Genomic DNA, 18,278 nt, shown 5'->3' with positions numbered 1-18,278 from the left:
TCCAGCATAAAAGTATCCTAGAGACATTAAGACAAGAATTATATGGAATACTTCTGACTCCAGCATTCTCCTGTTTGATGACCTTTATTGGCTCCCTATTTCTTATTGCATCAAGTCCCTTAATTTTATGGCACTAACCAATTCTTTCCAACACAGACTGTCTCCTCACTGTCCTACAAACAGATGCCAATGATTCCTACCTCTGGGCCTGTTCCCCTCACTTGAAATTCCCTCTCTTTACTCTTCTCCCTATGCCAACCTTGCTCTTCAAAACTCGTCACATCTTACCTGCACCACAAGAGTTATTCCTGACTTTTCTCTTTTTCTCCTCCAGGGCTACTGGAACAAAAACTACTTCTACTATATCCTCACTACCCCCTCCATAGTTAACACTGCTAAAGCACATTTGGACACTAGTTCACCCCCCACCCCAACTCTTACCCCAACATTGTGGAGAGGAGCTTAGTGCACAGCCCGTGAAGTGCCAGTTAACGAATAATTCTGAAAGAGTGAAATTTGGATTTTGTTTTTTGCAGAATATAGGGAATATAGGGAATAGAAACATAAACCTAGCAGGGTTGCCTTTCCTAGCATTTGCTTGATTAATCTTCATTTGGTAGTGTAGCAGCAAACTAAGGTTACAAGTCTCCCGACCTATTCTGTCATTTATGAGTACCTCCAATCCTTGATTGGGCTGGCAGCCAGAGATGGCACTAGCTTTTATATTTTCCCACAGCAACCTGCCTTAGAAACATGACCACTTTTTCTTTTGCAGTTTTAAAAGAAGGTAGACAGCTGACCTATGAGAAAGTGGACTTGAACAGCATTAGAGCCATGCTGAATAGCAATGATGTCAGCGAGTACCTGAAGATCTCGCCTCATGGGTTGGAGGTAAAGCTTCCACAGATGGATCTTTTGAGGGTGGAGGAGGGTCATTGTGCTCTCATTTTTATGCCCTACTTTTGAACAAAAGCAATGTTGCAGAATAGGTGGAAGTTTATTTGAAGAGTGGTTAGAGATAGAAGTGGTGGGAGAGAGGGTGTTTTAGAACATTATCTACTCTTATATCCCACATGCTGCTACACCTGTTGTAAGCACTGTAATATTTACTGACTGGTTTATATATGTCTGATTTTGCCTGTGCTATTTTATGCAGCTAAAGGTACAAAGACTAGTATTTCAAAAAGAAACGCTTCCTTTTTTTAATCCCTGCATAGCCCATATACAGGTTAGCTGGTGCTTCCCTTTCACCCTTTATGATGGAAATGTTGCTGATTTTGTGGTTAAGTTTGATGAAAGAGCTGTTTATGTGCAGAAAGGTTCCATAAGGCCCTAGACATGACAAGATTAAAGAACTGTTTGAAGAATGGCTGCAGACAGTTCTTTGATCCTACCTATTGCCAAATGCCTTTTATCGTTTTCTGCTTATAATTAAGTATCCCATCTTATACCCTTCTCTCCCTCCATCAGGTTAAGGCAGTGTTTATGCATTGTACAAGGTTCCAATATGAAAGCAAAGCTCTGTGAGTACTTAAAAATGAAGCCAGTAGCCTTTACTAATTCTTACTGCAGCCATCTTTGAGGTCTTTGAAGCTTGACACCAATCCTGTTAGAATTCCCTGGAAATACAACTATAAAATAGTCATGGAGTGTGCTTCATTCGTTTTTATACTTTTTGTCACTGAGGATGGACAGAGGAGGAAACAATAATCCACTACAAACTTTAATAAGGAAGAATGCATTTGATCTTCCAAGCAGTCTATCATCTCTGGTGGTCTTCAGTCACTGACAATGAACTGCTACGCTCTTTGGTTTTGCCAGGCTCGCTGTGATGCCTCCTCTTTTGAAAGTGTGCGTTGCACCTTTTGTGTGGATGCTGGGGTGTGGTACTATGAAGTAACAGTGGTCACTTCTGGCGTCATGCAGATTGGCTGGGCCACTCGAGACAGCAAATTCCTCAATCATGTGAGTATCCTGAAGAACTGTGCAAACGGGGGTAGTTGCACTTTGTTTTTTTTTTTTTTTTTTCTTCCTCTGGTGGGTGGGTTGGCTCAATACTCTTTTCTTGGATGGAAACAAGTGCCAGATCCCTAACAGTGGTTTGCTAAACTGATTCGGAAATAGGAAAACACAAATGAAATTGCCCCTCAGCCTTTCTGATTTCCTTGAATTTTAAATTGACATTAATTTTCCGCCTAAAGGTTGGATGTGTCCTTAGTCTTTGTAGGCTCTGCTCTGGCCCGAGCCACATCTTTGGCTCAGTTCTTTTATGGGGACTAGTGATGATTTTTACCTTGTTTAAGCTTTAAGAATTCTGAGAAATTTTCTTTCTTTTAAAAAATACTTAGGGGCCGGCCCATGGCTCACTCGGGAGAGGGCAGTGCTGATAACACCAAGGCCACGGGTTTGGATCCTATATAGGGATGGCCGGTTGGCTCACTAGCTGAGCGTGGTGTTGACAACACCAAGCCAAGGGTTGAGATCCCCTTACCGGTCATCTTTATATAGAAAAAATAAAAATAAATAAAAATAAAAATAAAAAATACTTAGTGTTGGCTTGACTTCTCTCACTTGACTTTTGCCTCGTAATTAGTAGGCACATTTGTTTATAATATTTAGTATTTATCTTGGTAAAGAAAGCTATAATATAAAAGGAAAGGTTAAATCTACTAGAGTAAGCAGGATTGGGCTACCACTACCTGAGTGTGAAAAGGTATTGGTGTTCCTCCTTTCCTACAGATGTATGATTTCTTTCTACTTTATACCTTTCTAATGCCCAGCAAATTAGCTTTCTTTTTCTGTTGGTCAAATTTTAAGCTGTTTGGGATTAATCTAGTTTGGATCAGGAATATTTTGTGTTCATATGATTTTTACCCTTTGAGCTGGGAAAAGCTCCTTGGATTATCTAAATAATAGTCTTCCATCCCACAGGTAAGGTTCTGGGGTAGGTTTTAGAAGTGATCCAACAAAACCAAACTAAACTTGTCTGCCATAAGCATAGTTTTTAAAGGACCCTTTCAGCAAGACTATATTGTACCCCAGAATTATTGATGGTGTTTTACTAAAATTCCTAGGTTAGAGACAAATTGGAGGAAGTGGTAAGGTCTAGACTCTTGTCTAAGATGGAGAACTAGATCCAGTCTGCTATTGCTTTTGTTGGGAACCTTCGCTGATGTAGGGCCTCCTAGGCTTCTGGGTCTTTAATTAACACCTGGAAGCATGGGGCTTTTTTGAGGCACCATGTGGTCAGAAGTAATTGGGTCTGGAGAATTCCAGTAATTCTCTAGTTCCCATCTTGAGCACTGATTTAAAGCAGGTACAGTGTAGTATCAATTATACTGCATGCCTGCCCCAAATAAAGTCCTAAAGATGATTTTTTTAAGACTTAAAAATATCTTAATTTCCAGAGCACCTTCATTTTAGAGCCTATCATCTGATTCCCACAGTAGTTTTTACTGTCACAATTTCCATTTCACAGATGAGAAAACTGAGACTGAAAGTAGGAAATAAACTAGGACAAGAATTCAGTCCGCTTTCTGTTCTATAATAGTTTTCTTTGTGTGTGAGAATGGGACAAACCTCAGAGAATTAGCTAGTTTCCTCATTTGGAAGTGAAAAATTCCAAAACTAGAAGAAATACTGATTCCTCCAGGGAGGAAGCTTCGATATAAGATTTGTTTCTCCTAGTTTGGCAGCAAACATACTACAAGTCTAGGTGTAGTATATCTAACACTGAATGTTATAAATACACACACACGTATACATATATGTGTATGTATATATTTATTTAGTTTTATTAGTTAATTTTATAATTTTTTGTTGTTGTTAATGGCCAGTGAAGCTGAATCATTTCATCTGGTGGATAAAGCTGTAATTTCTGCTATATAGTTGCAGACCTTTGGATTCTCAAGTTAAGAAGCTGAAAATACTGTTTTCTAACCTTCCAAACTGCTTGATAGACTGTTGGTTTCTTTCTTTAAGAACAAACATTTTTCTCTGATCCATGTACTGTTTGATTCTCTGTTAGAAATTGATAAAGTCTGATATGATATTATTTCCCAAGTGTAGGATGTTAATGATGTTGCCATATTTACAACTTTGCTTCAAATGAACATTGTTCTGGTGATTCTGAGTCTTTTTTTCCTGTACAGATAGGGTGTGGTTTTATGGAATAAGTCATTCTCTGGATACACCCAGTTTTGAAAGATTTGAACTCACTCCATAGCACCTCATATTTTAACTCTTACTACTTAGGTTTCAGTTTTGACAGGATGATCAATGTGTTGGGCTCAAAGATAGATCATTAAAATGAGAAGCTTAAGGATAGGTCTTGTTCAGGTCATCTGCAGAATAGTTTGTCTTGTGTTGTATATTTTTATGGAGGGTTGGGAGAAGCAAGTTTCCAATGGTGTTCTTCAATTTATCTAAAATATCTTTTTCATGAGCATCTAATATGTGATAGGTCTTTCACATACTTATCTCTAATCTTTTCCAGAATTTGGGAGGGGATTATTCTCCCTTTAAAGTTAAGGAAAATGAGGTTCAGAGAAGTTAAGAAACTTGCCCAAAGACACCTAGCTTCCAACTGCTGAAGAATTCAAACCCTGATCAGGATAGCCTGCGCTCCTTTCCCCTGTTGAAGCATCCTCCCTTAGAGAAAATGACTCTGGCTATCTCAAACAGAAAAGGAATGACTTGGAAGCCTGTTGGAGGCTCCCGGACTGGTGAGGGGTTTGGGAACTAGACAGGCTCCAAGGCAGCATCACAGCCAGGAGACAGGAAGTGAAACAGCCAGTGTTTTAGGAGAATGATCTGGCCAAGATGCAGCCAACACTGCTGCCACAAATCAGTCCTTACCATCCCTCTGTGTGGGGTCACTCACACCACACTGAGTCTCTGATGGAAGGGTCTTGTTGGCTGAGCCTGGGTCACATCTCACCCCTCTACTTGCAGAGCAAGGATCAGGATACTTCATTACATTCCCCATAATAGGAAGAGGTTGGGATGCTGAACAGCAGAAAAAAGGACAGTGTTCACCATGTGCGGAAGGCAGTGAAAATTTTCCCTGAATAACAAGCTGTGGATAAACTTTCTTGTTTGTTTTTAATAATATTTCCATTGCTAAAATATACATGACCAGAGGGCCGGCCCGTGGCTCACTCGGGAGAGTGTGGTGCTGATAACACCAAGGCCGCGGGTTCAGATCCCTATATAGGGATGGCCAGTTAGCTCACTTGGGAGAGCGTCATGCTGACAACACCAAGTCAAGGGTTAAGATCCCCTTACCGGTCATCTTTTAAAAAAAAATAATAATAAAATAAAATATACATGACCAATAAATAGGCAGTTCAAATTTTCACCCTGAGTACCATGTCAGACATCCTGTTCTCTCATTCATCTGCTCCAGCCAATGGAAATGAAAGTTAATGCTAAATATTAGGAATATTTTTGAGCTGAAAGAAGGTATAGTATATCTGGGTCGCTCTCTGAGATGCAAGCTCAAAGGAATTTTTTAAGTGTATCCCTACTTCTTAGATCTGTAGAAGCTGTTCTCTTGTTAAAATTATTAGAGTTCCCTCTTTGTCTCATAATGCCACTCTGTTGTGGAACTCATCTAGGCATAAAAGGCATTACATGGTAATGAATGTGTAATGAGTTGCTCTTTACCAACTCTTAGTGGCTAGGAATCTTCTAGGAAGTTCTTTCAAGTGTTCTGTCAAGGACTTCTAGGACATTAGAAAATGAAGATAGAAAAGAATTGCTTGCTTTTTGCCTATGCCTGAATTCCCAAATTATAGTGGTTTTTGATTTTTTACTTAATGACTTGTTCTGCCTTTGTAAGGGATAACAAGGTATTCTTATTAGCAGGCTAGTGAATTTCTTCTCTGCCTAAGGGCAATTAGATATGAGTTCATTTAACTCTTGAATAGTCTGAATAGTGCATATCAACACTTCAGAAGGGTCACTCTGGAGAACATTCATCTGAATTCAGTATATTGTAGTCCAAGGATTGTACATTGTAGTTGAAGAATTTGTCAGAACTTTTTTTCCAGCCTGTCTGCTCACTGCACTGTTTACCCCATAGACTAAGCAGGTTGGCCTGTTATCTTAGTTGGTTAGAGCATGGTGCTGATAACCATCAGGGTTTGAAACCAAGTCTAGGGTTTGATTCCTGTACAAGCTGGCTGGCTGCCAAAATAATAAATAAATAAAGAATAAGCAGGTCATTAGGACCCGAGATCTTACTTGGATTTGGCCATATTTTCAAACCCTTTCTTCTCTAAGAGATTTTTAACCATTGGTCCTTGAAGGTGATGATTGTCTGATTTGCATGCTTCTTCAATTTCTTCTATTTTTTTATAAGCACTCTAAATAATTTCATAAGAACCCATCCACCCTTTTAACAATTTTATGAAATACTTGAAAGGCAGTAAATAATAGAAAAAGTAACTGCCGAGGACCTTTATGATACTCAAATTGAGCTGATCTCAGAATAGCTTTTAGCTGATTGTCCACTGTAACCTTTCTCTTGTTTCTAGTTTGAAATCTCTGAGCATTTGGGTATTTTGAAGTCTGCTACATGCAAGAAAAGTGTTTGTCTGGCTGCAGTGAAGTGGGAGTATACTGATCTTGGAATCAGAGAATTTAGGTCCAAACCTGGCTCTGCTTCTTTTAATAATGTGTCCTTGAGCAAGCTGGTTGACCTCTCTGAGCCTTTGTTTCCTCTTAAAATGGAGTATAATGCCACCAGCCTCGTGGTGGTCACTGAGAATTAAATGAACTAACAAATGTGAAAGTGCCTGGAACAATGGGGGCACTTGACAAATATTTGTTGAATACATTATCTATTCACTTAAAACCAGGTCTCTAGGTCATAATTTTAGTATCTTCGGAGAATCATAGGCTCTCCCTCCATCCGAAAAGCTTAGAATTCCAGCCACTGGGCTAATGTTTATAAAAGACACACTCTCTCTTCCCCGGTCAGAGCAGGCAAAGCCTTGCTAATCTTATGGGTCTTGTCTCTCTCCAGGAAGGCTATGGCATTGGGGATGATGAATACTCCTGTGCATATGATGGCTGCCGGCAGCTCATTTGGTACAATGCCAGAAGTAAGCCTCACCTACACCCATGCTGGAAAGAAGGTATTCATACTTCTCCATCGTGAATTTATTAACTGGGTTAAGACATCTGGTTATTATGAAGCATTTATTATGTCTGACCTTAAAATACGTTAATGGAAGATTAAATGTGAAAAGGGATATTAATTAGCCTTTATATCACTGCCATTCATATGAATGGTATTTCCTTGATAAATTCACCTCTGGTGGGGTCCGTCCTGTAGCAAAAACATCTCAGAATATAAAACTCTTAAATTAGTGGGAAAATGATACTCTTAAGATTAATGTGAATTCTAGTTTCATCTTTGGGTCTGTGGTTTGAATCAAAGCAGCCATGGAGATATTGGGGACACTGGAGTTGTAATGCCACTAGAATGAGGGTATTTTTAGAACAAGATGGCTGTAGAATATGGCCACACTCTGAGGAAATAGGGTCATATCATAGGGGATGGAACCTCTGGAAGGATTATATTCCCAACATCAGAGCTAGATAGGGAATGTGGCCCAGCTCCTTTTTCAGGCGTCTCTCTCTTATCCCATTCAGCATTATAGATGTAAACTGAGTTTCAGGTATGCTAAGAGAGTAGGAATTTGACTACCCCCATGAGGACATAGCTCCACTTGATTAAATTGATAGTGTGGGGAAGGAAAAAAATCTGAAGAGCTTACAGGAGCACTCATTTTATTAATGGCTTGCGGGTTCTTGAAGGAACATAAAACTTCATTTAATAGCATTAGATAGAGGTACTGTTTTCAAAAACTGTCTAGTTTGCTTTTTAATAAAAATTTTAAAAAGGATTACTGAAAGGGACACACAAAAAAACTATGTTGTATATTGATAAAATAAAAAGAAATAAAAATAAAAAGGATTACTGGAGTAAGATGTTCACTATAAAAACTTTAAAATAGAAAAAGTAAAATCAATAAACTAAAATCTATAATTCATCCAGAGAGTTTTTAAAAACACTTAAATTATTGTATATTTATATTTTTTGTTGTTTTGCATAATAACTTGAACAGCTTTCCAGGTTATTAAATAACATTGCTTTTAATGGCTTCTCAATATTCCATTATATAGTTGTATTATACATTAATTAATGCCTCATTGTTGGACATTTACCTTTTAAACTTATTATTATAAAGTATTCTGGATTTTCTCAAGATGAATCCTTACAACTGAGACTTCTCTGGCAAGGGGATACAGAATTTCAAAGCTTTTGCTATATATCACCCAGTTTTCCCCCATCTGCGTTGAGTGTTCATCTTTCTTGTAATCACTGTAATTTCATTTGTTTATCTTTGACAATTTATTTATTTATTTATTTATTTTTTAAAAGATGACCGGTAAGGGGATCTTAACCCTTGACTTGGTGTTGTGAGCACCACGCTCAGCCAGTGAGCGAACCGGCCATCCGTATATGGGATCCAAACCCGGGGCCTTGATGTTATCAGCACCACACTCTCCCGAGTGAGCCACGGGCCGGCCCATCTTTGACAATTTAAAAAGCAAAAACTGAAATATGACTTTTATTTGATGAATGAAGATGAACTATTTTTTTAAACATGTTTTGGGGTAGTTCTTATCTAATCTAGGTAGTTTTAAATCTTACCAGTGAGGTAAATAAGCACATGATTTTGATCTTACCATATTTCATTGATCCCAAAATGCACATTTTTCCTACATTTTAACATCTTTGAAATTGGGGTGCATCTTACAAATGCTGGCTTGTCAAAGTTAAATTGGCAGCATTTCTTTCTTAATGGGACATAAAAATATTTGTATGTAGTGGTCAGATTACTTGCAGAAGAAACTAGAAAGATGAACATGTTGTATACGTGGCTAAAGATGCAGATGTAACACAGTGCCATTGAAACATTTGAAACACGCAGCAGAATCTTGGTAGGACATACCATTATTCTAATAGTGTTTCACTTTATTCTGTAGGAGACACAGTAGGATTTCTGTTAGACTTGAATGAAAAGCAAATGATCTTCTTTTTAAATGGCAACCAGCTGCCTCCTGAGAAGCAAGTCTTTTCATCTACTATGTAAGTAGCTCTTCTCAGTCAAAAATTAAATACATGGAATGTCCATTTCTCCAGGAAAAAAATCTTTGTCTATTTATGCAGGTAACTGTAATTGGAAATTCATTTATTTCAAGTAATTAGGGTCCTATTTGATCAGATCTAAAACTATCCCAAAGTCTGCTATAGGAAGATAAGGGTAGGATATTCTTGGGTTCACAGACTGTTTAGGTTAGTAGATAGAATGTGTTATCCTTCCTTACTGCTAGGGTATGACTAACTTGTCCTGACTTTCCGAAAACCACTCTATGTATGTTTGTATTAATTATATTGACCTCTGTACTCATTTTTATTTCTAGATCTGGATTTTTTGCTGCAGCTAGTTTCATGTCATATCAACAATGTGAGTTCAATTTTGGAGCAAAACCATTCAAATACCCACCATCTATGAAATTTAGCACTTTTAATGACTATGCCTTCCTAACAGCTGAAGAAAAAATCATTTTGCCAAGGTAAGGAATCTGCCCAGACTATCTCCAAATTTTCACATACCTCCCATGAGGAATTAAAACAATTCATAAGAGATATTTTCCAACTTTTAACATATAATTTTGAAAACCAAAAAAAATGGATTACTTCCTAGGAAATATAAATTACTAAAACAGATCCCAGAAGAGATACATACAAACCAATTACTATTATAAAATTAAGAGCTATGTCCCCAAAAAGCACCAGACCTAGGTGGTTTCACAGAAGATATCTACCAAATCTTTAGGTACTAGATAACTTTATTGTTATTTAAAATGTTACAAAGTGTCCAGGGTTCGATCCCTATACCAGCCAGCAAATAATTAATTAATTAATTAAATTTAACTAAATGTTATATAACCCAGAAAAAAGAAGGAACACTTACAAATTCTTTTTATAACCCAAATAACATTGGTATAAAAATCAGAAATATATGATACAGGTATACACCAAAAAACTGCAAACTACCTTCACTTGAATGTCAGTGTGAAAATCCTAAATATTAAGAAATCAAGTGCATCTTTTAACAGGCTTGGGTTTATTAAAACAGATTTCTTATTGAGTTTTACCTGTGTGGCAAAAATGCCAACACTGTTCTACAACCATTAGGACAGTGAATGCCATCTTGGATAAAATTTCACAGCCCTTATTTAACAAAAACTGTGATTGGCATTAATTATGTCATCGGATGAATGCCTGCTTTTCTTCCTTGCAAAATTAATGTAGTCTGTTCCTTAAGCCAGGGAAAGATTCCAGTTGCTTCCTGGTAATTACTTCAAGTTGAAATTTGTTTCATGCTGTGAGCCGGTTTATCATTTTTTCAGCAGAGCAGCTGCCCGGGTCTGTGTGGGGAAGGGCATTCCTTTCACTAATGCCACACACATGTCATATCAATAAGAGTTTCTCTCAGTGGCCAAGGAGACCATACTAGTCGTGGCATAGCTGGTGTCAGACCATTATACCCCTGCAGGTATCTATAACATAATGTAATCCTCCCTCTTGTTTTGGCTCAAAAAGCAGGTCAGTAAGCAGCCATCTGGGATGTGCTTCTCCTTGGACTCAATATCTCAGTGGTTCAACAGCTTCCAGATGAACTAGAAAATGTCACAGTGACAGCAGCAGTGTCTGCAACAGTAGAACCTCAGTAATATCTCAAGAACATAAGGGCTGCTTATATCCCAGCTCAACTTATATTTGAGGTTCATTCCTCGAACTTCCATTCAACTTGCCTTGGTTCCTGACAGAGAATCTGAACTTTAAATTCCTCTTGGTGAAAGTCTGAGGTGACAACTCTCTCTAACCTGTCATACCCTGTTCCTTTTTATCCAGCCTGCCTTTTCCTTGGATGAAGCCCACAAACAAGTCCTGTCTTGTCACGAATACCCTGAAAGGCACAATTGATCCATCTTAGAGCTCCCCTGGAGTTAAACCTTCTCAGCATTTAGTTAACCACTCCTGCAGAAATAAACCTAGCAAAACTCAGATGGTGATGGGCATCAACTGTCAGAAATTTTCCTTTTATGGACAGATTATACATACTCTTGGTGACCATGTATATATATTTGGCACCCAAAATTTATCATGTCTTAAATAAGAACAGCAGAATTATAAGCTAGTTCAATCCTATGCTGCATCTAGAATTTGTTGTCTGACAGTGACACCAAGACAGGAGCCTAACTGAGTGGACTCCTTAATGTCAAACTCCTGCTGGGACTTTGCTCCCCGTAACATTCCAGTTGCATTTAATTACAAATTGTGGTGGTAAGTGTGAACTTGCCTAAGACCATTTTCTATGCCATTAGTATTTTCAGCCTGTGTTCAAAAAATTTATATTCAATGATACTTTTTACTCATTGGAATAGTACTCCTTTCTGACTTCAAATCATGGCCCATAAATTATAAATTGTTTCTACATTTTATATATTATATAAATTGTTCTACATTTGTATATACTCTCTGTCTCTAATTCTTTTCCTTCCATTCACTTTTTTTTCCTTAACCTTTTTATTATGGAAAATTTCAAATACATACAAAAGAAAAAAGAGTATAGTAAAGCACCATGTACCACCTCTCAGCTACAAGTCATCCACTCATAGCCACTGCTTCTCCTGCAGTCTTCCCTCATCTCTGTTAACAGCCCTTTTATCATTCCTATTTCCCTGGCTATAATCCTAGACTATCCTTGCACCTTACTTTCTGCCAGTTCCACATCTGATCCCTTGGCAAATCCTGTGGGCTGTGGCTTCAGAATACACCACATATCCAACTACTTCTTATCACCCTTACTGCTACCACGTTGGTCCAACCTTCCAACCTGTATTATTTTTGCCCAGACTTCTAACTAGTCCCTCTTGTTCCTACCTTGACCCCCTTCAGTCTATTCAAACAGCCTTCAGAACAATTTTGTTACAACATGAGTCAGATCATGCACTTCTCTGCTCAGATACCAGTGACTTCCTATTTCACTGAAGAGAGAAGCCTAAATCCTTACAGTAACCTACCAGGCCCTACACAATTTGTCCTCTCCTTTCTCCACATTACTTTTCTGACTTTATCTCCTGCCCTCTCCCATTTGCTCATGCTACTTCAGCCACCCTGGCCTCCTTGCTGCTCCTGAAACATACCAGGCCTATTATAGCCTCATGGCCTTTGCACTTGCTGTTCCTGCTACCTAGAACAGACTCTCCAGACCTGGAGAAGGCTCACACCCTTCATGTCTGTACTTGAATGTCATCTTAGTGAGACCATCCCTGACCTCCATTTTTTTTTTTTTTCTTTTGGTGACTGGCTGGTCTGGGTATCCAAACCCTTAACGTTGGTGTTACCAACACCTTGCTCTAATGAACTGAGCTAACCTGCCAGCTCCTTGCCTCCATATTTAAAATTGTACCTCCCCACTTCTCATGCTCACACTCCTTTACTTCCAATTTTATTTTTCTTCATAGTATTCATCAGCATTTAATATTCTGTATATTTTGCTTATTTATCTTATTTATTTCTGTCTCCCTCTGACTAGAGATTAAGCTCTCTGAAGGCAGGGATACATTTTTAGTCCTCTGTTCACTGCTGAATCTCCAGGGCTTGGAACAGTGCCTGGCACACAGTAGGCCCATAAGTGAATTGAGTCAATGTTTCATGTCTCTCTTGCCCATTTATTAGGGCTGTACCTCCAGTAGAGCAGTTTTGCCTGTCTGCTTTTTCATTACGTGCTGAGTGAAAGTGTAATGCAAGAGTTCTAACCTAAGGTGTCTGGACTTGCAGGGAGTCTATGATGGACTCTCATAAACCCCTTGAAATTGGATAAAGACGTGTGTGTGTGTTTCTTGAAAAAGACTATGCTTTTCATCAAACTCTGAGAGATATGTGACTTAAAAGGTTGAGATTTGCTGGTAAAAAAAAAAGAGCACTGGACTTATGTTTTAGTCCATTTTGTGTTGCTATAACAGAAATACCTGAGACTGAGTAATTTATAAAGCGAGGAAGTTTATTTGGCTTACGATTCTGGGACAGCTGCATCTGGCATGGGCCTCAGGCTGCTTCTACTCATGGTGGAAAATCGCAGGCAGCTGGCAGGTACAAGCAGATCACATGGCGAGAGGAAGCAAGACAGAGAGAGAAGGTGCCAGGGTCCTTTAAAGCAACGAGCTCTCGCAGGAACTAATAGAGCAAGAACTCACTCATTAATTCCTCCTCCCCCAAGGGAGAGCATTAACCCATTTATGAGGGATCCGCCCCCATGACTCAAACAGTTTCCAACACTGCCACATTGGAGATCAAATTTCCACATGAGTTTTGGAGGGGACAACACATCCAAACTCCATCAACTTAGAACCAAAGGATTTGAATTTTTTTTTTTTTTGATTTAACTATATTTATTAGTAGACATTCGAGTTGTTTCCTTCCTTTTTCAATTCTATTAGTGAATTTCTTTTACCTTTCTCTCTCTCTTTTTTTTTTTTTTTAATTTTATTTTGTCGATATACAATGTGGTTGATTATTGTGGCCCATTACAGAAACCTCCCTCCCTCCCTCTTCCCTCTCCCCCCTCCCACCCAACAATGTCCTTTCTGTTTGCTTGTTGCATCAACTTCAAGGAATTGTAGTTGTTATGTCTTCTTCCCCCCCCACCCGGTTTTTTTGTGTGTGTGTGTGTGTGTGTGTGTGTGTGTGTGTGTGTGTGTGAATTTATTTATTTATTTTTAGCTCCTACCAATAAGTGAGAACATGTGGTATTTCTCTTTCTGTGCCTGACTTGTTTCACTTAATATAATTCTCTCAAGGTCCATCCATGTTGTTGCAAATGGCAGTATTTCATTCGTTTTTATAGCTGAGTAGTATTCCATTCTGTAGATATACCACATTTTCCGTATCCACTCATCTGATGATGGACATTTGGGCTGGTTCCAAGTCTTGGCTATTGTAAAGAGTGCTGCGATGAACATTGGGGAACAGGTATACCTTCGACTTGATGATTTGCATTCCTCTGGGTATATTCCCAGCAGTGGGATAGCTGGGTCATATGGTAGATCTATCTGCAATTGTTTGAGGAACCTCCATACCATTTTCCATAGAGGCTGCACCATTTTGCAGTCCCACCAACAATGTATGAGAGTTCCTTTTTCTCCGCAACCTCGCCAGCATTTTTATCATTCAGGATCTTTTGGATTTTAGCCATCCTAACTGGGGTTAGATGGTATCTCAGTGTAGTTTTGATTTGCATTTCCCGGATGCTGAGTGATGTTGAGCATTTTTTCATATGTCTGTTGGCCATTTGTATATCTTCTTTAGAGAAATGCCTACTTAGCTCTTTTGCCCATTTTTGAATTGGGTTGCTTGTTTTTTTCTTGTAAAGTTGTTTGAGTTCCTTGTATATTCTGGATATTAATCCTTTGTCAGATGTATATTTTGCAAATATTTTCTCCCACTCTGTTGGTTGTCTTTTAACTCTGTTAATTGTTTCTTTTGCTGTGCAGAAGTTCTTTAGTTTGATATAATCCCATTTGTTTATTTTTCCTTTGGTTGCCTGTGCTTTTGGGGTCGTATTCATGAAGTCTGTGTACAGTCCTATTTCCTGAAGTGTTTCTCCTATGTTTTCTTTAAGAAGTTTTATTGTTTCAGGGTATATATTTAATTCTTTAATCCATTTTGAGTTGACTTTAGTGTATGGTGAAAGGTATAGGTCTAGTTTCATTCTCCTGCATATTGATATCCAGTTCTCCCAGCACCATTTGCTAAAGAGGCAGTCTCTTCCCCAGTGAATAGGCTTGGTGCCTTTGTCAAAGATCAGGTAGCTGTAGGTGTGTGGGTTGATTTCTGGATTCTCTATTCTACTCCATTGATCAGTGTGTCTGTTTTTATGCCAGTACCATACTGTTTTGGTTATTATAGCTTTGTAGTATAGTTTAAAGTCAGGTAGTGTTATGCCTCCAGCTTTATATTTTTTGCTCAGCGTTCCTTTAGCTATGCATTGTCTTTTGTTATTCCAAATAAATGTCTGGATAGTTCTTTCCATTTCTGAGGAAAATGTCATTGGAATTTTGATGGGGATTGCATTGAATTTGTATATCACTTTGGGTAGTATGGACATTTTCACTATGTTGATTCTTCCAATCCAAGAGCATGGGATATCTTTCCATCTTCTTGTATCCTCTCTAATTTCTCTCAGCAGTGGTTTGTAGTTCTCATTATAGAGATTTTTCACCTCCTTGGTTAACTCAATTCCTAAGTATTTTATTTTTTTGGTGGCTATTGTAAATGGGCAGGCTTTCTTGATTTCTCTTTCTGCATGTTCACTATTGGAGAAAAGAAATGCTACTGATTTTTGTGTGTTGATTTTGTATCCTGCTACTGTGCTGAAATCATTTATCACCTCCAAGAGTTTTTTTGTAGAGGCTTTAGGCTGTTCGATATATAGGATCATGTCATCTGCAAACAGGGACAGTTTGACTTCATCTTTTCCAATCTGGATGCCCTTTATTTCCTTCTCTTCTCTGATTGCTCTAGCTAGTACTTCCAACACTATGTTGAATAGGAGTGGTGAGAGTGGATATCCTTGTCTAGTTCCTGTTCTTAAAGGAAAAGCTTTCACCTTTCCCCATTCTGGATGATATTGGCAGTGGGTTTATCATATATGGCTTTAATTATGTTGAGATACTTTCCCTCTATACCTAACTTATAGAGGGTCTTTGTCATGAATGAGTGCTGAACTTTATCAAATGCTTTTTCAGCATCTATAGAGATGATCATATGGTCCTTGTGTTTGATTTTATTAATATGTTGTATCACGTTTGTTGATTTGCATATGTTGAACCAACCTTGCATCCCTGGGATGAATCCCACTTGATCGTGGTGAATAATTTTACGTATGTGTTGCTGTATTCTGTTTGCTAGTATTTTAGTGAGGATTTTTGCATCTATATTCATCAAGGATATTGGCCTGTAGTTTTCTTTTTTGGTTATATCTTTACCTGGTTTTGGTATCAGGATGATGTTTGCTTCATAGAATGAGTTTGGGAGATTTACGTCCGTTTCAATCTTTTGGAATAGTTTGTAAAGAATCGGTGTCAATTCTTCTTTGAATGGTAAAATTCTGCTGTGAATCCATCTGGTCCTGGGTTTTTCTTTGTTGGGAGCCTTCTGATAACAGCTTCAATCTCCTTCATTGTTATTGGTCTGTTCAGATTTTCTGCGTCTTCATGGCTTAGTTTTGGGAGCTTGTGTGTGTCCAGAAATTTATCCATTTCCTCCAGATTTTCAAATTTTTTGGCATATAGTTGTTTATAGTAGTCTCGAATGATTCCTTGTATTACAGATGAATCAGTTGCAATATCACCTTTTTCATTTCTAATTTTTGTTATTTGAATCTTTTCTCTTCTTTTTTTGTTAGCCATGCTAATGGTTTGTCAATTTTATTTATCTTTTCAAAAAACCAACTTTTTGATTCATTGATCTTTTGTATTGTTTTTTGCGTTTCAATTTCATTAAGTTCTGCTCTGATCTTAATGATTTCTTTCCGTCTGCTGACTTTAGGTTTGGATTGTTCTTGTTTTTCTAGTTCTTTAAGGTGAAGTGTTAGGTTGTTCACTTGCCATCTTTCCATTCTTCTGAGGTGAGCATTTAATGCAATAAATTTCCCCCTTAATACTGCTTTTGCAGTATCCCACAGGTTTTGGTATGATGTATCATTATTTTCATTAGTTTCAAAAAGTTTTTTGATTTCCTGCTTGATTTCTTCTTGGACCCATATGTCACTAAGTAGAATGCTGTTTAATTTCCATGTGTTTGTATAGTTTCCAGAGTTTCTTTTGTTATTGATTTCTAGTTTTAATCCATTGTGGTCTGAGAAGATACATGGGATAATTCCAATTTTTTTGAATTTGTTGAGACTTAATTTGTGACCTAATATGTGATCTATCCTGGAGAATGATCCATGTGCTGATGAGAAGAATGAATGTTCTGAGGTTGTTGGATGGAATGTTGTGTAGATATCTGCCAATTCCAATTGGTCTAGAGTATTGTTTAGATCTTGTGTTTCTCTGCTGATTCTTTGCCTAGATGATCTGTCCAATATTGACAGTGGGGAGTTCAGGTCCCCTGCTATTATGGTATTAGTGTCTATTTCCTTCTTTAGGTCTAATAGAGTTTGTTTTATAAATCTGTCTGCTCCAACATTGGGTGTGTACATATTTATGATTGTTATGTCTTCTTGATGGATCAGTCCTTTTATCATTATGTAGTATCCCTCGTTGTCTCTTTTTATGGTTTTTAGTTTAAAGTCTATTTTGTCAGATATAAGAATAGCTACTCCAGCTCGTTTTTCTTTTCTGTTTGCATGGTAAATCTTTTTCCATCCTTTCACTCTTAGTCTATGTGAGTCTTTATGGGTGAGGTGGGTCTCTTGAAGGCAGCATATAGTTAGGTCCTCTTTTTTAATCCAGTCAGCCAGTCTGTGTCTTTTGATTGCGGAAGTTAAGCCGTTTACATTAAGGGTTGTTATTGAAAAGTGTTGATTTATTCCTAGCATTTTATTGATTATTGTTTGGTTGTCTTAGGTGTCTTTTGTTCCTTGCTTTCTGATTTACTGTTTGTTTTCTGTGTTTGTTGGTTCCTTAGGTTGTAGATAGCCTTTTTGTTTGTTTGTTTTCTCTTCATGAGTGCCATTTTTATTATACTAGTGGGTTTTGATTTTTTCTTGGGTTTTTATGGCAGTGGTAGTTATTTTTTAGGAACCAAACCGAGTACTCCCTTGAGAATTTCTTGTAAGGGTGGTCGTGTGGTGGTGAACTCCCGCAGTTTTTGTTTGTCTGAGAAATATACTATTTGCCCTTCATTTCGGAAGGATTCCCTTGCAGGGTAGAGTATTCTTGGCTGACAATCTCTGTCTTTTAGTACTTTGAATATATCATCCCATTCCTTTCTGGCTTTTAGGGATTGTGATGAAAAGTCTGATGTTAGCCTGATTGGGGCTCCCTTATAGGTGATTTGATGCTTCTCTCTTGCAGCTTTTAAGACTCTCTCTTTGGGGGCCGGCCCGTGGCTCACTCGGTAGAGTGCGGTGCTGATAGCGCCAAGGCCCCGGGTTCGGATCCCATATACGGATGGCCGGTTC

At 38.1% G+C, this 18,278-nt stretch overlaps 1 protein-coding gene across 1 annotated transcript in view; it reads left to right on the top strand.

Annotated features, from left to right (window-relative positions):
• The window catches only part of RSPRY1 (ring finger and SPRY domain containing 1), a 47,039-nt gene that overhangs the window by 22,103 nt on the left and 6,658 nt on the right, over positions 1–18,278 (top strand). The window contains exons 9-13 of the mRNA XM_063110752.1: positions 776–891; positions 1,822–1,965; positions 7,031–7,142; positions 9,064–9,166; positions 9,502–9,654. Of these exons, the coding sequence (XP_062966822.1) occupies positions 776–891; positions 1,822–1,965; positions 7,031–7,142; positions 9,064–9,166; positions 9,502–9,654 (628 nt within the window). The remainder of the gene's footprint in view (positions 1–775; positions 892–1,821; positions 1,966–7,030; positions 7,143–9,063; positions 9,167–9,501; positions 9,655–18,278) is intronic.

Source organism: Cynocephalus volans, chromosome 10 (genome assembly GCF_027409185.1).
Source record: "Cynocephalus volans isolate mCynVol1 chromosome 10, mCynVol1.pri, whole genome shotgun sequence".
NCBI classification, from domain to species: Eukaryota; Metazoa; Chordata; class Mammalia; order Dermoptera; family Cynocephalidae; genus Cynocephalus; species Cynocephalus volans.
Note: the sequence above shows the minus strand (reverse complement) of the source record. Positions and strands in the feature narration are given on the sequence as shown.